Here is a 22788-nt window from a genome sequence, read left to right as displayed (position 1 = left end):
TTGGCACGCCACTACAGTCCAGCAGTATTAAAACCAATTTTACCTAAAATTTCAATCAATTAATAATTTATTATCTGGCGGCGTTGTAAACAACAACAAAAAATCCTACAATCGAGACTACATATTTTGGGGTTCCTGAGTACATACAAGGGCAATGAAATGAGCTCATACGCTTAATAGATTAGATGGCTGAATTACCTGTGCTGGTGCGGACTCTCATGATGGCATCAAACCCGATGGCCTTCTCCACATCCTTCCTCAGGTCACTCAGGAAATGCTGTCCATCCCTCTCCACCTGAAATACACAGGTAGTGCTACAGTCAACCACAAGGTGGCAGATTTTCCCCAATTTACCCTCCATGGACTATTGTACCAGGGCCAAGATCAATGTGATTCTGGCTCTAATGCATTTAAGGTCATTTGATACATCACATGTGTTCAATAACAGAACTGATGGACTCAAATGGCAGTTTGGACAAAATCCAATTTTCTGTGGCATACTAGGAGCACTCTGGGGAAACTATCCCGTTTTACCATGCCATGTTTGGTGGTGGTGGTGCCTGACTTGGACCTAGGCTCCAGAGGCTGTGACTAAGTCCCTCCCTCCCTCCCTCCCTGCAATGACATTATCACATGATTTCTTTATTGGTTTATTTTACTTTATGGACTGTGCACTGCAACTCAGCTCTTAGCTGCCAATGTACACCCAGTAACAAAATATTTAGATGTTTTGTTGTGTCCTCGGCTGCGTGTGTAATGTATACGTACCTGGAAGTTGCTGTACTTGAAGATGGAGCCTCCTGTGTGTGTGGCAACGTCTCCCATGGTGGCGATGTCCACGTACTGGCTGGGGAAGAGGAAGAGGTCCACGCTGCAGCCCTGAGACACACAGTCCTTGGACAGCTGCTCATAGACAGCCTTCTGGGGCTGGAACAGAGTCTAGGACACCGCAGGGGACCCAAACAAGACACACACACGTTAGACAGCAGGCTATGGATATCTCAAACACTCAAAATAAATGTGATATCCGATGATATGGTGCACTTAAAGTCTGCGTTTTCAATACAAATTTTTAAATACTGCCGATTTTGCTTCACCTTTTCCTTCTCTGTGTTTATCAACTTCTTGTCGTCCCTATTCTTCAGTTTCCCAGGGGCCTCGGCGGTGGGGATGGAGGAGTGGAAGATGAACAGCTTGCCACTGCATTCTGCTGCCTGGAGAGGACAAAAATAAATATCACACTAGAGACAGAGACGAGAGAGATAACAAAAGTGTGCTAATATAAGGTGTGCACATGCATGCATTTCATTGTGGGACTGTTTCCATGAAGGAGACAACATTGATTTGACCTGGACGGGTCTCTGTGTGTTCATTTTCAGTAAGGGGATTCTATGGTTGGAGTTCAGGTCAACAGATTGCTAAGGGAATATAGTCAACGGTATTACCGACCCAAATTAGTTGCTGACTCACCATTATGCTCAAGTACTAGCATTTTCTGCAAGTCTGTCTGTTCGCATGTCTATTTGACCTCTACCACACATTCAATCAAACTGAAGGCAAGTCGTTGGGAAATATTCAGTTGGAGCCAATTAAATAAGCAGTTCTATTAGGAAGCGAAAAGGAAAGTTGCAGAGTCGTTGGGTTGGGGAAACTTTACTGCACAATGCCAATTGCGGAAGCGCAGTATAACAGTCTGTTGACAAAAAAAGGGGGGGGGGGGGGGGGAAGTTGGTAAGGAGGCTGTGACTGCAAAAAGTTATTTTGGCCTCTACAGCTGTGATTTGTTTGGACTATTCTACTTCCTTTAGTTTTAAGCTTGGTTGATAAGCATCTAGTAGGATTACACAACGCACTGTATCAATTTATTATGTGCTTCTGTCATCTTTTAATCTGTTGACTTTTCATTTCAATGTGCCAGTGTTTTTGTATCTGTCCTAATGTATATAAACAATTCTAATGAAATCAGCACTTTAGAGTCCATCACCGCCTGGACAAAGTAACAGTTGACTTGCCATCTCCCCTTCCCTCGTGTGTGAGTGGGAGTTGACATCCAGCCTCTCACCTTCAGTGCCTCTACCCCAGCCTGGATGACGGGGGCAAAGACCGTCTCGCTCTCATTGGTGTCGGCAAACATGTCAGGGATCTGGTCTAGGAGACTGGACAGGGGTTAGCAGAAAAGGACAGTGTCACAATCGTTCACCTCTAGTATCATGTTTTCAACACTTGGTAGATAATCATGTTAAACAGCTTGGTTTCATTGCCTCCTTTATGACAGCTAATCTGAACAGATAGTTAACTGGATGGACATTGACCGTAGTACTTTCACAAGTCTGTGGTTTCCAAGGGATAAGGAAAGGAAGTCATTTTAGAGATTACTGGGACAGCCAGTGGTTGGCTCCAAAGGCAATGTCCTTACAATTCCACAGATCATTGGGGGACTATGATGCACAAGTACAGTTCAGAAGAGTCCATTTCACAGGACATACAGTAGACAAAAACCCTGCAAGGCAGCTACTCTATTCTTCCAAAGTCATATTTGGATCTAAACCAAGGCCTCAACTCACATTTGTTTAATTATATCGGGAGTAAGAGATTTTGCCAAAAGTCCCTGTTTGAGATGGACTACCGCCATGTACTCTGTACGCCTGCATAGACATATCAAAATATCAAGTGGGAATAAATCATTTTGGTGCTGTGCCATACACAACTGCAAAGATAAGACTATTTTTCCATATAAATCCACATGGGATTTTAATATAAAATCCTTCCAGGGACCACTTAACCTCCTATGAATTCTCATCTCCATCTTGGCGTTTATGATGAAAAGTAAAAAATAAAAAAAATGTTTTGGTTATCAATTGTTTTTCTTAAAACTGCATTGTTAGTTAAGGTCTTGTAAGCATTTCACTGTAAGGTCTACACCTGTTGTATTCGGCGCATGTGACAAATAAAAATGGATTTGATTTGAAACGAGAGATGCAGAGAAAATTAGGCATTGGAAAACCTTCTGATGGGCAAGATAATCAAATGCTGTCATTCAACATTTATTTTCACCACATGAAACATGTAGCTCAGAAATCAGCTTCGACAGAAATACAGTTGAAGTCGGAAGTTTACATACACCTTCGCCAAATACATTTAATCTCAGTTTTTCACAATTCCCTGTCTTTACAAATTCCCTGTCTTAGGTCAGTTAGGATCACCACTTTATTTTATGAATGTGAAATGTCAGAATAATAGGAGAGAGAATGATTTATTTCAGCTTTTATTTTTTTCATCACATTCCCAGTGGTTCAGAAGTTTACATACACTCAATTAGTATTTGGTAAGAATGCGTTTAAATTGGTTAACTTGGGTCAAACATTTTGGACTTTGTTGTCCTTAAGACAGGGCGGCAGGGTAGCCTAGTGGTTAGAGCGTTGGACTAGTAACCGAAAGGTTGCAAGTTCAAATCCCTTAGCTGATAAGGTACAAACCTGTTGTTCTGCCCCTGAACAGGCAGTTAACCCACTGTTCCTAGGCCGTCATTGAAAATAAGAATTTGTTCTTAACTGACTTGCCTAGTAAAATAAAGGTAAAATAATATATATTTGCCACAACTTTGGAAACATGCTTGGCATCATTGTCCATTCGGAAGAACCATTTGCGACCAAGCTTTAACTTCCTGACTGATGTCTTGAGATGTGGCTTCAATATATCCACATACTTTAACTTCTCATGATGCCATCTACTTTGTGAAGTGCACCAGTCCCTTCTGCAGCAAAGCACCCCCACAAACATGATGCTGTCTCCCCCGTGCATCACGGTTGGGATGGTGTTCTTCGACTTGCAAGCATCCCCCTTTTTCCTCTAAACATAACGATGGTCATTATGGCCAAACAGTTCTATTTTTGTTTTATCAGACCAGAGGACAATTCTCTAAAATATACAATCTTTGTCCCCATGTGCAGTTGCAAACCGTAGTCAGGCTTTTTTATGGAGGTTTTGGAGCAGTGGCTTCTTCTTGTTGAGAAGCCATTCAGGTTATGTCGATAGAGGACTCGTTTTACTGTGGATATAGATACTTTTGTACCGGTTTCCTCCAGCATCTTTACAAGGTCCTTTGCTGTTGTTCTGGGATTGATTTGCACTTTTCACACCAAAGTACGTTCATCTCTAGGTGACAGAACGCGTCTCCTTCCTGAGCGGTATGACGGCTGCGTGGTCCCGTGGTGTTTATACACTGCTCAAAAAAATAAAGGGAACACTTGAACAACACAATGCAACTCCAAGTCAATCACACTTCTGTGAAATCAAACTGTCCACTTAGGAAGCAACACTGATTGACAATAAATTTCACATGCTGTTGTGCAAATGGAACAGACAACAGGTGGAAATTTTAGGCAATTAGCAAGACACCCCCAATAAAGGAGTGGTTCTGCAGGTGGTGACCACAGACCACTTCTCAGTTCCTATGCTTCCTGGCTGATGTTTTGGTCACTTTTGAATGCTGGCGGTGCTTTCACTCTAGTGGTAGCATGAAACGGAGTCTACAACCCACACAAGTGGCTCAGGTAGTGCAGCTCATCCAGGATGGGACATCAATGCGAGCTGTGACAAGAAGGTTTGCTGTGTCTGTCAGCGTAGTGTCCAGAGCATGGAGGCGCTACCAGGAGACAGGCCAGTACATCAGGAGACGTGGAGGAGGCCGTCGGAGGGCAAAAACCCAGCAGCAGGACCGCTACCTCCGCCTTTGTGCAAGGAGGAGCACTGCCAGAGCCCTGCAAAATGACCTCCAGCCGGCCACAAATGTGCATGTGTCTGCTCAAACGGTCAGAAACAAACTCCATGAGGGTGGTATGAGGGCCCGACGTCCACAGATGGGGGTTGTGCATACAGCCCAACACCGTGCAGGACGTTTGGCATTTGCCAGAGAACACCAAGATTGGCAAATTCGCCACTGGCGCCCTGTGCTCTTCACAGATGAAAGCAGGTTCACACTGAGCACGTGACAGACGTGACAGTCTGGAGATGCCGTGGAGAACGTTCTGCTGCCTGCAACATCCTCCAGAATGACCGATTTGGCGGTGGGTCAGTCATGGTGTGGGGTGGCATTTCTTTGGGGGGCCGCACAGCCCTCATAGTGCTCGCCAGAGGTAGCCTGACTGCCATTAGGTACCGAGATGATATCCTCAGACCCATTGTGAGACCATATGCTGGTGCGGTTGGCCCTGGGTTCCTCATAATGCAAGACAATGCTAGACCTCATGTGGCTGGAGTGTGTCAGCAGTTCCTGCAAGAGGAAGGCATTGATGCTATGGACTGGCCCGCCCGTTCCCCAGACCTGAATCCAATTGAGTACATCTGGGACATTATGTCTCGCTCCATCCACCAACGCCACGTTGCACCACAGACTGTCCAGGAGTTGGCGGATGCTTTAGTCCAGGTCTGGGAGGAGATCCCTCAGGAGACCATCCGCCACCTCATCAGGAGCATGCCCAGGCGTTGTAGGGAGGTCATACAGGCACATGGAGGCCACACACACTACGGAGCCTCATTTTGACTTGTTTTAAGGACATTACATCAAAGTTGGATCAACCTGTAGTTGTGGTTTTCCACTTTAATTGAGTGTGACTCCAAATCCAGACCTCCATGGGTTGATAAATTTGATTTCCATTGATCATTTGTGTGATTTTGTTGTTAGCACATTCAACTATGTAAAGAAAAAAGTATTTAATAAAAATATTTCATTCATTCAGATCTAGGATGTGTTATTTTAGTGCTCCCTTTATTTTTTTGAGCAGTGTACTTGCGTACTATTGTTTGTACAGATGAACGTAGTACCTTCAGGCATTTGGAAATTGCTCCCAAGGATGAACCAGACTTCTGGGGTCTTGGCTGATTTCTTTTGACTTTCCCATGATGTCAAGGAAAGAGGCACTGAGTTTGAAGGTAGTCCTTGAAATACATCCACAGGTACACCTCCAATTGACTCAAATTATGTCAATTAGCCTATCAGAAGCCATGACATAATTTTCTGGAATTTCCGAAGCTGTTTAAAGGCACAGTCAACTTAGTGTATGTAAACTTCTGACCCACTGGAATTATGATACAATGAATTATATGTGAAATAATCTGTCTGTAAACAATTGCGGTAAAAATTACTCATTGTGCAAAGTAGATGTCCTAACCGACTTGCCAAAACTATAGTTTGTTAACAAGAAATTTGTGGAGTGGTTGAAAAACAAGTTTTAATGACTCCAACCTAAGTGTATGTAAACTTCCGACTTCAACTGTAGATACACATCCATGGGCTTTGAGAAGGAGCTGGAGATAAAGAAAAGTATACTCTTAGGAATTCATCCAGACAAGAATTCATCCAGACAAGATTTTCACCCTTTGGTGTTCATCAGGTTGTCCGTCTGACTTTGGAGCATAGATTGCAGTGTGCAGAGATCTTGTTTTTTGTTTTTTTAACAAAGAGCTTCCATTGGGCTACATAAGCTAAAAAGTGGCAATGCCTTCTTCAAGAGGTTCAGCTTCCTCACATTACCTATGGCCATTCATACACACTAACTAACATATCTAAATATTAGAAAATATGCCATCAAGGATCACTACTCAAATCAACTGTCATGTAAGATATGTGCCCTTTCTCTTACTTGTTGATGACTGCCCGCGACTCCTGGAAGTTGACAAGGAAGCCGTCGAGCAGCGGGACGAACATCTCTGCCGTGTCGGATACTACCATCATCTGGGGCTGGGCCAGGGCACTCTTCACGTTGTAGAAATGTAGGATCTTGTTGTAGGTGACGAAGCCCACCTTCACCATCGAGCTCTCAGCACCATCCTCTCTGTGGGGGAGGAAGAGAGGAAAAGTAGGGGATGTGTGTATGTGTGTCAATGGAGAGAGAGAGAATTGGAAAGAAAGAGAGAGTAGCCTGACGTGAGTCATGAATTATAGTCATGTCATTGATTATATTTGTCTAAAAGACAGATTTAGGACCAGGTGACGAGGAGAGAGTATGTCAGAATAGGGATTTTTCTTTTTTACTAAACATGCTGGTCCTTAGAGGGCACTATGTTACAGCATATATGAACAACGTAGTTGTTGTAGTCGTTTATCCACCTAGACATAATGGCAAATAAGCAGCAAATATGTCCGCTATTCTGAAGTGTTAATCTAAACATGATTTTTCAAATTACAGTGTTCCTGATATGAATGGATCACAAATAACTTCTTGCCCTATAAATTAGTGAATTTTTAGGGTAGGCAACTGATGCGCTAAAAACAGTCCAGGGGGAAGAATTGCAAAAACAAAAGAAAATGTCTTATTCCCGGGTATGGGCACCTCTTGCAGCAGCCACCACTCAGCAAATTAAAAGGGCCATTACCCAGGCACGCCTAACAAACTTACACAAACATCCACGGAAAAGTGGAATAACAGAATATGGGATTGTTTATTGGCAGAGGAGAGTGGGAAGAAGAGAACTAGTGTGTTGGAGAGTTACACTTCAGAAGGTCCTGACTATGCTTTTTCTCTAGGAGGGGTAGTGGGGTATTGAGGCTGAGAGAGCCTGGAGGGGCTAAGGAGAGAGAGAGGCATAGGGATGTTTTTCTTCAGGGCAAAGTGCTGATTGGTGAAGGAAACAAGGGGCCTCGTATGCTTTCAATTAAGCACACACTTTCTCGCACATTAAACTACACCAACAATTTCCTTCTCTTTCTCCCACACACACACACACACACCTCTCTCCAACCTTAACAGAAGTTCAATTACATTAATAAGAAACTGTCAAGGAAATATATGACTGTTCTCCCTTTACAGATCTCGCTTTAATTTTCATGGACTGGAGAATTCAATGCAGTAGAGATGAAAAAATAAATACATCTACTTTATACACCTCTGTTTTAACAAGGCTAGAGGGAAAGTAGCTGCAGTAGCACAGAAAGAGAACCTGACCAAGTCTGACATAGACCAGAGCACTTGGAATTGGCCTGTGGGACTAGTAGGTCTGTTGAACTGTGGCCTGTATCTAAAATCATTCCCGTCTGACAAGGGGCAACTGGGGTTTGTCTCCCTTTCTTTCTGAGCACTGCAAGAGCAATACAGAACATGTACCTCAACTCAATGTAAAGTCCCATAGAGCGGACTTCTATCTACATCATTCATAAGAACTGATAGGAGAAGTAGTCCGGCAATGCAGGCTTGTTATTGCTTCTTTTCATTCCGAGTATCAGTGATGAAATATTAAGATGACAGAGAAATGCCACAGGATTTAGTCTACACCTGTTTTTGCTTTCTCCGAGCCCTGTTTCCGCACTAGCAAGCGAGAGGCAAAAATGTGGCTATTTTAAAGGCAAAAATGTGGCTATTTCGGCAGCATCAGATCCGTATAAGTGTTGGGTGTCCAACATGTTTTCCATCAGTTTAAATGTAGCAGAGAGAAAAGCTTCAAAACAGAGAACAGGGAAGAAAAGTCTGATTTAAAAACAGAGGGCTTATTTAGAGAGCACTACCTAACGGGTTCAGGGGTGATGTAAGGGTTCTGTACAAATATGTCCTGCAGGCTCGGGACAAGAGAGTTTCCAAATAAGTTATTTTAGGAAAGTCCAGGTGAAGTATATCATTGTTTTCTCAGTGGTAAATCAAAACCTTTATTCCTCGCCGGCAACCCACATAAAACAGCCAAAATCAGACCCATCTGTGCAGCTGACTTCTTGTGTTTTGGACGGGGTTCAAGGTTGGAATCTGCACAGTAACATTTTCCATTTTAGCCCGCCCTCCTCCTTTCCCTTCCCCTAGCATCTCCCCCCTCCCACCAACCCAGACCCAGCAACCTTCAGGCAACAATTTTCAACCGATGAGATACTTGAATACTTGGCTTAATGCTTTTTTCTTTGCCTTGGACTTGTGGGACCTCCTTATTTGGCAGTGTATCACAGCCCACCACCCAGATAACAAACCACCCAGCTACACATTATGGATGATGGGGGTATGGAAAACCAACACTTCCATAAATCTAATGTAATTTGTCTCTGCCTCGAGACACCAGTTAGCATGGTATCCAATTACCCTGGAGGGCACAGCATTGTATGAAGGATTCTGATTTTGGCCACCACTTACGTAATCTTACTGTGACCTCCAAGGCTATGTAGTGGGTCTCAAAGACCTCTATCACTCCAAGTTGGCAGATCTTATATAAAAGACCTTGGAGCTAGGCTGTAGGCAGAGAGATGCTGGGACAGTTTCTATAAATTGCTTAAATGCAGGCCGTTCAAGGTTCCATTCCTTGACTATGAGAGGTCAGTGTTTGATAGTGTGTGTGCGTGCGTGCGTATGCTTATGTGTGTGTGTGTGTGTGTGTGTGTACCTGGGCAGGTTGTCTAGCAGGGTCTTCAGCTCATCACACACCAGTCTGACCAGTCCGCTCTTGATGTTGGCATAGGACACGTCGATCATGAAGATGTACCCTGGAGGACTGGCTGGCTTGTTGTTCTGATAGAGAAAGAGCGAGGACATTTTGATTTACAACTTCTATTCAACTAGTGTTACTTCACCTTGTTTATTTTATTTGCTCATATTTTGCAGATATTTAAAATGCCAAATGTATTTGACTGTCTAAATAAAGTTTTAAAACCCTGTAACACAAACACAACTACTGTTCAATTATACCATAAAATCAACACAATTGACCTTGCCTCCAATGGCCAAAGGTGCCTGGCAGACATCCGAGCTCGGATGTCAGCTCTTCCTCCTGGGGAAGGCCTGCCCGCTCCAAGAACTCTCCATCACGGTTGACAACTCCACGTTGTCCCCTCCCAGAGTGCAAAGAACTTTAACATGACCCTGGACAACACCCTGTCATTCTCTGCAAATGTCAAAGCAGGGACTCGCTCCTGCAGGTTCATGTTCTACAACATCCGTAGAGTATGACCTTTCCACACACAGGAAGTGGCGCAGGTCCTAATCCAGGCACTTGTCAGTTCCCGTCTAGTCTACAACTCTCTGTTGCCTGGGCTCTTATCCAGAATGACACAGCCCACCTAGTGTTTAACCTTCTTAAGTTCTCCCATGTCACCCGCACACTCTACTGGCTTCCAGTCGAAACATGCATCATCTTCAAGATCCTGGTACTTCCCAACAGAGCAGCAAGGGGAACTGTCCCTCCTTACAGGCTATGCTACACCCCAACCCGAGCATGCCATTTTGCCACCTTTGGTCTCTTGGCCCTCCCACCCCTACGGGAGGGCAGCTCCCATTCAGCCCAGTCAAATCTCTTCTCTGTCCCGGCACCCCCTAAAGTCAGGACAGCGGAGTCCCTGCGGATCTTTTGAAAACGTCTGAAACCCTACCGCTTTGAAGAGTATCTTAAATGAGTCATGGTGCCCGACACCCCCCCAAAATAGCACTTCTTTTCCCACTAACATTGACTGATACACACTTTGAGAGAAAATGTACTTGATACGATTGTGATGTGTTGTCTCATCTAGCTATCTTAAGATGAATGCACTAACTAAGTGGCTCTGGATAAGAGCGTCGCTTAATGACAAAAATATTATTATAAATCGGATGGTTGGAGCCCTGAATGCTGATTGGCTGAAAGCCGTGGTATGTCAGAGCGTATACTACGGGTATGACAAAACATTTACTGCTCTAATTATGGTGGTAACAGTTTATAATAGCAAAAAGGCATCTCAGGGGTTTGTGGTATATTAAACCACCGCTAAGGGCTGCATCTCGGCACTCCGTGGTGCACATAAGAACTGTGGTATATTGGCCATATACCACACCCCCTTGGGCCTTATTGCTGAAACATAAAATGTAAATGTCAAACACATAACAACGAACACACCAGAGACGTTGAATCAGAGGTCACTTTCCCACTAGCCTTTGAAATCATAGTCCATTCATTAATGTACCCCAGTTTTAGGTCAAACCCTTTCCTTTTCCGTTCATGTTTTTTCCCCCGTCTCCCTCTCCCATAAGAAGTGTTTACACTGAAGCCACTTATCCCCTAACCTTTGAAATTGTAGGCTACTCTTATCAAAACTACATTGGTCAATGGACTCTAATTTTTGCCAAATACTCCCTCTTCTGCTCATGTTTTGCCCGGTGTATACCTCCACCACACTCAATACTTTCTTTGTGTTTAAACTTACAGCTTGCTTGGATCTTGGAGCCGTTAGGAAAGACTATGTAACATCCAACTGCCCTCCAAGTTAGGAATGTGGATGAGCACGCCATTGTTTTGTTTCCGTGGTAACAGTCTGTGACATAGCTTACCTTCGAGGCTTTTGATAAAAGCTGTCCAGGACTACATTTCTAAATATTAATAAACAGATTGAAGTAACACGTTGGCTTAAGTAGCGAAACGTGAAGTTGTTATCCCCCACCTACCGCTACCCATAATGTACAAGATAAGAAAACCCCGTAGAGCGCAACAAAATCGAGAACATATAGATCTCTTTTGGCTTTAATGCAGTGGTCTCAATGTAACAGAACATGCTTTTGCCTGTGCTTCCTTCTAATCATTTGGTCCTGAATGAAGAATGAATGCAGTGTTTGCCAAGAGGAGAGCACCTCCTCCCTATACACACACACACACACACACACACTTCATAGAACCCCCCCCCCCCTCAGAAAGACCACTGGGAATGGAGATCCTAATAACTTTCACCTTCTGTCCATATAAGTTTAGGAGATAGACTCTTGCCAAGCATTGAACGTTTTATCCGTGCATCGTCACAGCTTTCCCCCCATGTCAATTCACATTGTTGGCTATTAGGTCTATTGGTGACGTATACCACTACTTAATTTACTTTTCATCCATATAAATGTCATTCAAACTAGTTATTCCACCAATTCCTATCTATTTGTATGAAATGAAACAAAGCAATATTATACATACGGTTCACTATAAAGGCAGAAAAACCCCAACAGTAGGGCATCGCGTACCTTGCAATAATCCAGTGTGGCGGCGAACTCGTAGGACCCCAGCGACAGCTCTGGCCTCTCGTAGAAGTCCACCCTTTTGCCCATGTGGTCCAGGTGTTGGAAATAAAAGGCTGGCACTATGAAAGAACAAAATAACGTGTTTTAGCAGTGGCAACAAAAACAAACCCAAACATAATATTGCCTCCGCTTAGCAACCACCCCCCTTTACTGTCTTTCTCAGGCAGTGTCCCCTAACAGAGTGCACTTGTTTCTATGGAAAAGGGGGTTCAAAATTAACCCAAAGCACAGCACTGGTTGGAACTTATATCTGAAATATTAAGAATAACCCCCCCCCAAAAAAAAATCATTCAGGTATTAGTTACACAAATTAAAGAAACCTGTTCTAGCTTTGAGCTTAAAAGAAAAAAAGAAGGTTGGTCAGATCCTTAACTTATTTTTATCCACAGACCATTAAGACCCAGTAAGGCATCCTTGTTACGGGTGGACGTACCTTCGTTGACGCAGTTGCAGAAGCCACACTGGTAGCGGCGGCCACCGTCCGTGAACTGCATGTAGGGACACATGTAGGCCTTGCAGCGGTTACAGCGGATTGGGCCAGTCTCACCATGGTTCACGACGTACATAGGAGTCTGGGCCAGACGACAGAGGAGATAGGCAGTCTCATAAGACAGTGGTCACACACACACACACGACAGCAGTCGCACACATGCTTGCTTTAGAGTCAACTGTAGGCTATAGTCAACTGTACAGATAGATGATTCCTTATGTGATAGTTTGTGTGAAATAGACAGGCTTCAGGTTAACCATGATGATTACAATGCATTTCATTGGCTTCATCTTCACCAGTTTATAGAGCAGCAACAGCTGGCTATACACTAACAGAAGCATCCAAATGAATATATATCAGTAAACAGGACCAGGATGCAAGGTTACAGTGAAAAATATAACTTTTATCAAACCCTTAACCCTTGTCAAACAAAGCATTTAAAACACTGTGCCCATGTGCTATCTGGACAAATCCATTTGAATTCAATCACTTTGACAGCACCCCTTTTGTTTTGAATGAAACCTTCCAATCATATTTGCCCATTGTAGAAGTGCTCAGAAAGTAACTTTTTGGACCTGAATGCCAAAACATTCAAGAGATAAAAGTTGACCCATTTTGCATACCCCACCATAACATGAGACATCCATGTCTTCATCACAGGATAAGATAAACGGTTGAGTTTGATAGCATTTAAAAGCTTACAAAACAGTGTTGTCAAACTTCTTTAATACAAATTGTCATTTTTAAAACCTTTAATTTAAATTATATAAAAATGTGTTAACTTGTTTTTTTTTCCTTCACGTTGTAGCTTAGACCCTATTTCACGTTATCTGACATTATCATAATCTGGAGAAAAAAAATGGTGTTTTGCCCGCCATCGGTGGAGACACATGCTCTTAAAGTCATTTCAATCATAGGTCCATTCTATTAATTATATTTCTATCCATTCAGACCACTGCAATTTAGCTGGTACACCATCGAAATTTAAAATGTTCACTTCTAATTACTATCACAAAGATGACCGCAGGTCCACCCACCATCAAATGTCAACTTAAAATTGTCATTTATTTTCTATATTTTCAATAGGTTTCTTTGGATGATTGATAGTAGAATTTAAAAAACATTCCCATTCAAGTCAACATTCTCTGATGTGTGGACCTCCATCTCTGTGGTACCGTTTGAAAGTTGAAATGTCAACTTTATTCTCATTTTAGTACTTTTATCAACCAAAATATGACACCTACCCTGTATTCAAGAGCATGTTGTCTCAACCAATGCTGGGCACAACACATAATACATGTTAAGTGATGTAAAATAGACCATAAGCTACATGTGAATATAACAATTATACGATTTTACTTGTTCTTTTAGATCATTTACATTAAAATTTTATTTAAAAAAAACATTTTTACAGAAATATGATAGCTTACTGACAGGGATGTCAAACTTTTAAATGATATCAACCATTTATATTGGAGGACAGATTGGAGGAATGTTTAAAGGTGTGCCAGTCCTCCTGAGTAATTGAGCTGTAGTAACTGCCTTGGACAAAAGGCAGACCAATTTCCCAGGCCTCAGTTCATGCCTCAGCAACACTAGATAATCATTCTAACTGTTCAATTTTGCATTCAAACCTTTTTTTTTAAACAAATAGGTTTTGTTTTTTCCCCCCACAAAGGCTAACACAGTGCAACAGTCTACAAGTGTGAAGTTGTTGCCCTGTTAAACAAGTGTGAGTTCTATCAAGATCTTTGCCTGTGTAGACCCACACACTCAATCATAAAGCATTTAGTCTTAAAATTGTCGGTGATCTCATCTATACCTTCAAAACAGTTATTCTCATGCAACTCAACACATGCCGACATGCTACAAAAAGCAGATTCTCTCCTTGAAAACAGCCCATGAGATTGAGACATGTAAATACCTGCATGTACATCTACTGAACGCATTACATGTGTCTATTGCATAATGTTTCTTGCCAGATAAGGCTTTGTTTAATGTAAAGATGAAATATGTCTCCTGTCGAGTGGGGACGTGTAGGAATAAAGATGGTAAAGGTGCTGTTATAGCTTATCCAGCCCACACACAGTAGTGCTGAGCGATTAACTGAAACGTTCGTTATTTTTTAGTTTTTAAACAACTAATTGACCAACGATGGTTCAATTATTTGAATTCTATTTTGTTCTGTTTTTTTTCTGTGAGTTTAATGCGCAGTTTCTCTGGAGATAAATCAGATCAAGCCCGAACTGTGCGATGTAGTAGGGAGTTATAGTTTCCAACAGGCCAATATTCAACATAGTTTAGTGCAGAAAATGTGGTTATTAACTACAATGAAGATAGTCCATTGTGCGCCTACTTGTCCAGTCTGTGTGATTCTTTTACACCTGCTACGGTAGGAGCAGACAGAGAAGAGACAGAACAATACACAATCGGAAGGGATGGAGAGCAGTTTCTTCGCGAGGTATCTCTACCTGAAAATACATGAACTAAGTTATAGATAGTTGGTATAGATAGCAGTCATAAAAGTATGTCTTATTTACTTTTAAAAACTACAAGAAAAAATATATATATTTCTGACAGCATAGGCAGCAGCTCTATAGAGATGACTTGGAAATAAATAATAAAATCATCTAATTAAACAAATGTAATTTAAAACTGAAATAATTTATTAAAGTAATGTGAATAAATTAGGGTTAATAAGTGATAAGCAGTAATGGGTAGTCACTACCATCATGGGATGTTTATTAATTGTTCTATTCTGTGTTACAGCATTCAACGCACATAATGTATGATGCATTTAATGTCTAAAAACAATCTAAATCTGATTATTTTTCAATAATTGAAAATAGACCTCAAAAAGCACTAATCGCTCAGCACGAACACACACAAACAAACCCATGGGAACATATGGTACAAATTGCCTCTAAAAATTCACAAACATTTACTAACGAAAACAAACAACTTTGTGCACGTTACACACGCAGTTCAAATATAGCCTTAGTTAGAAGATTTATTTGAGGGCATAAAATCTTAGAGCCAAGCCTCATTCAAATGAGTTCAGACAATTTATTAGCACCACAGAAGGTGATATACTATCCAAAACATTGTAGCCTAACAACCAAAACATTGTCTAAAAGATGGTCACTACTAGGCGTAAATTTAATCCAAATCTATCCTGAGAAACTCCAATTAGACTTTTAACCAGAGGAAGAAACCGGTTCAGGGAACAGAACCAAAAACCTTGGTTTCTCCTCTTTCTTGAAGGGAGGCTTTTACAAACAACTATATGTGTGTTTCATATGGGCTCCAAGGCCATAAAACTGCAGACAGACGTCAATGCAGCCAAGTAGTTATATTATTAGAACAGTTCATCCAAAGAGGACATGAAGGTATTATACATTTGTTTATAATAAGTACATGTACGATACAAGATTTTAATGTTAACACTCGAGTGCTTGTGCAGTGAAGTCATTAATTCCAAACAACCAAACAATAATGCTACACGCTGATAAAATGCTAGTCCATTTGATTTGGAATCCATGCAGGGCTTTAGCATACGTTAACTTCCTACTATGGGAATCGTGCTAGCACTGTCTGGACACTGAGCGATAACCTGAGATGGCAGTGCGCTTGACATGAGCGCTTTGTTAAACCGCTTTCATCTTCTGTGGTCCCTGCAGATCTTGACATTAGCTGATTAGCACTCTCTATGAGACAGAGAAAAAAGCTACATTAACATCACCTAAAAAGGGCCTTTGGCGCCGATGACAAGGCGAGGGGAAGAATATCTAAGGCAGGTTTCCTGGGACCACACAGGATTACATCGAGGTTGTCCTTGGGATAAACTTTTACAGCACTTGGACAAAGTATAATTTTATAAGGAATGAAAAAGTTTGAGTCATTGAGCTTCTGAGGAAAACAAAAAGTGCTAGTGTCTCCCTCCCCAAACATTTCTACAATTATGTACCGGAGGTCTATGTAGTGTTTGGATTTAAACATATTGGTTTCAGAATTCATAAGCGGCTTAGTTGTCCGACTTCATAAAACAATGTGGATAATCTCTGCAAACATACAGAGGGCAAGTGCCTACCTCATTCTTTGGCACTGTGGCGAAGGGTTTGATGATGGTGGCCAGGGGAACTTGGCACTGCTTAGCAAGGTCAGCCGTGCAGGGGAAAGAGTAGGTAGTGCAACGCATGAACCTTGGGCTGGCGTTTCCTAAAGGGGAAGAAGAAATGGAAACAGATCCAGTTTAAAAAATAAAAAATATATTTTAATTAAGTTGGTAAAGAATGTAATAATATTGGTTTGTTTCAATAAAAAATATAAATACAATTTAAAAACAGGTTTGCATTTTCACAATATCATTCAGTTCTTCCCTCATAACTCTAAAGATTCATCAGGTTGTAAATAACTATTTGTGTCTGAAGTAGAGCTGTTAATAGTAATAGCTTCCTAAGTTATTTGTTTGATGAAGAGCAGGGGTGTATTCACTTGGACCTAAACGGAAGCAAACAGTCCAAACGGGGAGGAACCTACCTGAACTTGTCCAATAAGAAACTCATTTTCGTTGCGAAAACGTTTTGCTAGTTTGCTACGATGTGCACTAATGAATACACCCATATCATGTTCCCCATGTTGCCATTAAAAAAAATCTTTCAAAAGTGTATGATTGAACTAAGGCTATTACGGTGTCCAAAGCCATCGGTCACGTTCTACTTATTCATTCCTTAGGGAACACCACATTGTTCCATCCCAGCACAAACAAACCAGATTCAACTAGTCAAGTAATCACAAAGCCCTTGATTAGTTGAGTCAGGTGTGCTAGTGATGGACTGGAAATAAAGCAATAACGGATTTCAGAAGTGTGTTGAAGTAAAGCTGTGTCCTTTAGTTCTGTTCAATGACACTGACAGGTTTGTAGTACTGTACGCTGGTATTCCTGTGCCTTACCTTGGTCCTGTACTGTATAGTCAGTGGTGACCAGTGGGGGCACCTGGCCCCTGAGGTTCGTAGTGTACACCTGTCCCCCTCGTTTGGCTTGGTCATCCTCGATGACTTGTGTCTGAACCAAAAGAGGTTGCATTGTTGGTAAAAGAGCTTCTACTGTGGTGAGCCATTTCCTTGACAAACAGTCAGGCTGGGTGAAAGATTTCAATCACTTCCACTCTGTTTTTGCTGGCTGCGTGTGGTATAGGACACAGATTGGTATTGTACAAATTCACATGCTGATGTTGCTTTGTTGCCGTTTGCCTGACAACAACCCAACCCATCAGTCAAACATTTTGTTTTTAACTACGGGACACAGGGTTGACGTCATCATTTGTAGGTCATATATTTCCCCCAAATAAGACAAAAAAAACATGATCAACAGGGTAATTGGGGGGGATAGGCTTACATGTCTATCCTGGGACCATACTGTATGTGAAGTAGCCAAATCTTCTAAAGAGTATAGTGTGGGTCCACGCTATAATGCCTTTAAAGGAAATACTGGCCTGGAGGTAGCTTAGAAACATGTGAAATAGCATTCTGGTATGCAAAGACATGAAGTCACGGGAGAATTAAATATGGACTCACTGTGCTAGGGATGGAGTCAGGATCCAGCTTTTTCTGAGGTGGGCCGGCCATTTGGGCTGCCCCACCTTGGAAGGGTCCCGCCATCCCGGGTCCCGCCATCCCGGGTCCCGCCATCTGCCCCCCAAATTGACCTGTGACACACAAACAATTCCACGGTGTAAGGCTCTGGTGACCTGTACCTCGTGCAATCCTATTGGCAAGAACACACTTAGCGGTACAGTCCTCCAAAAGCTATTTGTGCACACTCCTCGCCACATTCAATACAATAAGCTTGAGTTCCACAGTGAGTTCCCATATCCAAGGACCCAGATTAATCCTATCCCTGGACTGAAAACATACTTTTATTCCAGGAATAGGCTTAATCTGGCTCCTGGAAAATGGCCCTACAATTCCATAAAGCTTTGAAATGGCCACTGTTGAGCTCCAGGTTACTGTGCTATCTGTACCTTGTAGTTGCTGAGGTTGTCCTGGTGGTCCGGCAACTCCAGGCCCAGGCTGCTGGAAGCCCCCAGCACCTGGAGGGGGTGGGCCAGGGAAGGGCCTACCCATGCCTCCCATGGGTGGGGGGCCACCCATAGATTGGGGCCCTGCCATAGTTGGACCAGCGAGGGGTGATTGTGGGTGAGCCATCTGAGACGAGTGGGGGCCCATGGGTGGATGTCCCATGGCTGTGGGAGGGGCAGTCTGGAATTGCTGCTGGGTTAGGTGAGAGGTGGGAGGTGCTTGAGGGCTCTGCACGGGCCCTGGACCTGCAGGAAAAGCAAGGGGAGGGTGATCCACTTTCAACACACTGCATGAATGAAGCCTTAACAATAACATACTGCATGCTAGTGTACCTAAGTTGTGGTGCCTCTGTTGAATATATATATATAGACTAACACTAGCAAGAATAGTAGATCTACCTAAAGGCTTCCATTTGACTATTTAGGCAACAAGGCAGTTTACTTTTTAACTTTTTTGAGAGTTGGTTTGCATCTTGTTAACCAGCTAAAGTGGATGCCCTAACCATCCTTAAAACATCAGTCTTGAGTTCTACAGTGGTTAATTACCATATCCGAGGTTCATGGCACCCATCTGATTGGTGAGCTGCTGTGCTGGGGGCGGGCCCTGATGGGCAATGCTGTGATAGGGGGACTGAAGTGGCTGTCCATACGGAGGGGCAGGGTAGCTGGAGGAAAGTAAACAAAGAGCTAAATATTTAGTCTGTTCCAATAGTATCAATTAGTTTCCTTGTTTATTTTCCTTCATTACTGATTTGAAAGTAGAGGAAACCCAACTCACCTATTTTTCATGAAGAAAATGGAAGAAGGAATGTACTAAGAGTATTGGAATGCAGATGGTTGCCTTCCAATTCTTTACCTGAAGTGTGCATTATCTCCCTCCCACTCATGGGTTTGAAAGCAATGAATTGTTGTCAACATTGGCTAGAGGGCGTTTCTAGCATATGTATTGCACCAGTCCATTCATTTTAAATGAAATCAAATTCCATGAGGGTGGACAGATCAAGTGCATACTTCAGGGAGAAGGGTAGAATTGGCCATAACAATGTTATTGTAGTAAATGGACTCTGCTCGGTGGAGGAAGCTCTGTTACCTTTGAGGGTGAGCTCCGTTCTGCTGGCCGTTTGAGCCGTAATGGCTGGGGACCTGTGGTGGAGGCATGCCGGAAGGGGACGACACAGGCTTCATCATACCTGGAAGGTAAAGCATTCTCTTATGGTAACACATTATATACAAATCATGCACCTGAGCAAAACATCTCATCAAAACGCTATGGTAATAACATGGCTGTACACAAAGCATCAAACATTACGGTCACACATTACATACAGAGTACAATACACACATGAGCAAAAAAAAAATGTATTAGGAAATAGCATGGCCATGCAGAAAATAACATATCCGTAGTCTTAAATGTTGTCATTTTAATTGAAGCTGCATCGCTTGACTTGTTCATGAATGACTGCTAGGGGACACTTTCCAACTGACAAGATCAGACCTGTTAAATGAAAAGCTAAACAGAAGACTTCACAGGAGGAATGGGAGACCAAAGGCACGTGTCTTTACCTGTTGGTGGGGCGGGGAATGATTGAGGTGGTCCCCCATAGTGTCTATAGAGGGGCTGGGCAGGAGCGCTCCCAAACCCGGCTGGGTATCCCCCCATCCCAGGCTGGGCCTGGGAATAGGGAGGTGTGGCAACATAACCCTGCTGACTCATCCTGTGCTGTTAAGGTCTTCTCATTACAAAATGGCAGAGATCCAACAATCTGCAAAGATGAAAGCACAGAATAAGGAACTTTGCTACCTGACGAGGCAGATAATTTAAGGAAGTGTCTATTGGTCTAGCATTCTCATAGTCTTGACTTGAAGGGCCAAAGCAGTAGTTTGAGTTTAATAATGAGATTACAAAAGCTCTAATTCACAGAATTTCACAAACCAACCTACAACTGTCACCTTGCCCATGGGAAGATTTTTCATAGACTGCACACTTAATATCCTTTGTTGTCTTCACTATTTTCCTCATACCTAACATCAGTACTTTCCTCCAGTACAAAGTAAATAAGTGGTATTCTCCACCAGGCAAAACCAACAAGCAATATTTGACCTCAAAACAACGTCAACGCTCACGTGTAACAAGACCCAAGAACATTGGACTATTAGGAGATAAGAGAGTTCCATCTTTGATAACATAGACTAATCTACAAGTGACTGATTTATACTGTTGTTGTCAGTCAGTTTCCTGCAACAATGGTCCTAAAATAATAATAATATTCTCAAGATGAATATATACGATAACACAATGTAATTACACTATTATTATTATTTATATATATATATAATTTCTTACAACTGTTGGTTGATGAAAGCTGGTGTAATGGTTGCTTAATGACATATTGGAGCAGAAATTGTAGGTAGATACAGTCTCTCTTAATTGGGGTTCAAATTATGAAATGACTGATTCAGGCCTAGCTTCACAAGCTCATGTGCAGTGTTGGTGAAATCATTATTGAGCAATAGGCCTCTCAGTAAATCCAATGGTTATAAATAAATACATACCAGTAGGCCTAAATAATTTAGTCACCTTCTCCAAATAGGCAATTAATAATAAGGGATTAAACGAATTATTGGTCTCTCTTGTAAACTATTCTTTGTCCTTAAATCTCTCGGTAAGGTTGCATTTTTTTCCAGTTTTAGAACAACCTGAGCTTGACCTGATGGACTTCCACAAGCCTATACAACAGCTGTCAAATATTGCTATATTAAGGCCACAAACAGCTGTCTGGCATTGCGACTCATATCAAATGCAAAGTACTTAAAATAAAAAAGGGGGGGGGGGGGGGTCCATAAATGAAGACAGAAATATCAAAGGAAACAGTCATGGCTAAAAACGTAGGCTAATGTACGACGAGAAGCTCAGCCACAATCCAGAATTGCCACGTCAAAGACCGTTATGATGGTTTAAAGCTGAGCTTCACCAACCCAGGACCTAGGCTAGGTAGCCTAGCTACCATTCAGTTACAACCAGACATACATCAATATTTATCAACGGCATGAAAATATATCGGTTGTTAACACCACCCGAAACAATATCCATCTATCCAGCACCATTGTGATTAGTGTGTACGCGGTGTATTTAACGTTACAAATAAACAAAATGTGTCGTTCATACACGGAAATTGCTAACGCGTTAGCTAGCTATGAAAGCATTCTGGTATAAAATGTATTTTAATATGCCTACAACAGACAGTGAAATAGCCTCTTATAAAACGCATTCGGCTTCTCTGACTAATTTAATTATTTACCTGTATTCTGGGGAGTACCTGCCGAGTCCTCTTCTCTACGAATTCCTGATAGTCAAAGTAGAGTGCCACGTCAAACTCCAACACAGCACCGGTCGGTACGTAACTCACTGTAATTCCCAGTGGTAAATGCGCATGCACCAACCTGTGGGAAACCCAACACGTCAGCGTAGACAAATATTATTGCGCCGATTGCGTAGCATAAAACTCTCTAGAAATGTGTGCATTTCTGATCTGTCACGCAGGCAATCAACTGCTCATAATGTAAACTAGGCAGCATGAAACTAGGCAGTAGGCCTATCTAAACTTGATTTCGTTCTCCATTCAATAGGCAGTAGCAATTGGAATAGATCCACTATCAGGTGATCTAAAACGGCTTATCAACAATGTCTATGTAATTGAGACCAGGCCAATTGGATCATAACAGTCCCAACAGGGTAGTCCTACCAACTCCAGGTTAGATGCAGATTGTATTTGATGTGTAAACATAACGCGTCTCAATATACAATCAGCACTTGAATTCAATAGTTTGCATCTCTGCATATTTGTAGACTACATGTGACTGCATTGTGTTTATTCACTTGCTTGTGTTTTGTAGGCCTGCATATTCACAAGACAAGTTCCCTATCAATGCAATGTCTCTACTATGTTATATTGCGAAGAGTTAGTCTCTCTATTATAGGCTATTATATATTGTATTTTATTATATTGTATAGGTAGGCCTATTGCCAAACCGTACACTCAATATCCTGGGTACCTCACATGCACATACTCGAGAATTTTCCGCGGGCCACCACTTACTGACAACCCATTCATAGACGTTAACAACCTTTAGCGCCTATTGACAATGGGCCTATCTTCTGCCCGGGGGAGTTTTGTTAAGAGCCCCAACGCTCAGCAATAAATAATTTTCAAAAAACAGAAGG

General features: G+C 42.2%; 1 protein-coding gene across 1 annotated transcript in view; it reads right to left on the bottom strand.

The window, feature by feature from the left end:
* The window catches only part of LOC135510611 (protein transport protein Sec24D-like), a 28473-nt gene extending 6490 nt beyond the window's left edge, over positions 1-21983 (bottom strand). The window contains exons 1-16 of the mRNA XM_064931669.1: positions 21866-21983; positions 20130-20329; positions 19657-19756; positions 19113-19231; positions 18510-18812; positions 18064-18194; positions 17440-17551; positions 16577-16704; positions 12430-12568; positions 11940-12055; positions 9355-9479; positions 6642-6833; positions 2063-2156; positions 1098-1214; positions 769-939; positions 199-295 (exon numbers count right to left, since the gene is read on the bottom strand). Of these exons, the coding sequence (XP_064787741.1) occupies positions 199-295; positions 769-939; positions 1098-1214; positions 2063-2156; positions 6642-6833; positions 9355-9479; positions 11940-12055; positions 12430-12568; positions 16577-16704; positions 17440-17551; positions 18064-18194; positions 18510-18812; positions 19113-19231; positions 19657-19756; positions 20130-20280 (2095 nt within the window). The 5' untranslated portion in view covers positions 20281-20329; positions 21866-21983. The remainder of the gene's footprint in view (positions 1-198; positions 296-768; positions 940-1097; positions 1215-2062; positions 2157-6641; positions 6834-9354; positions 9480-11939; positions 12056-12429; positions 12569-16576; positions 16705-17439; positions 17552-18063; positions 18195-18509; positions 18813-19112; positions 19232-19656; positions 19757-20129; positions 20330-21865) is intronic.
* Between the last annotated feature and the right edge of the window lie 805 nt (positions 21984-22788).

Source organism: Oncorhynchus masou, chromosome 23 (genome assembly GCF_036934945.1).
Source record: "Oncorhynchus masou masou isolate Uvic2021 chromosome 23, UVic_Omas_1.1, whole genome shotgun sequence".
NCBI lineage: Eukaryota > Metazoa > Chordata > Actinopteri > Salmoniformes > Salmonidae > Oncorhynchus > Oncorhynchus masou.
The sequence above is the reverse complement of the archived record's forward strand: the minus strand, read 5'-3'. Positions and strand labels throughout refer to the sequence as shown.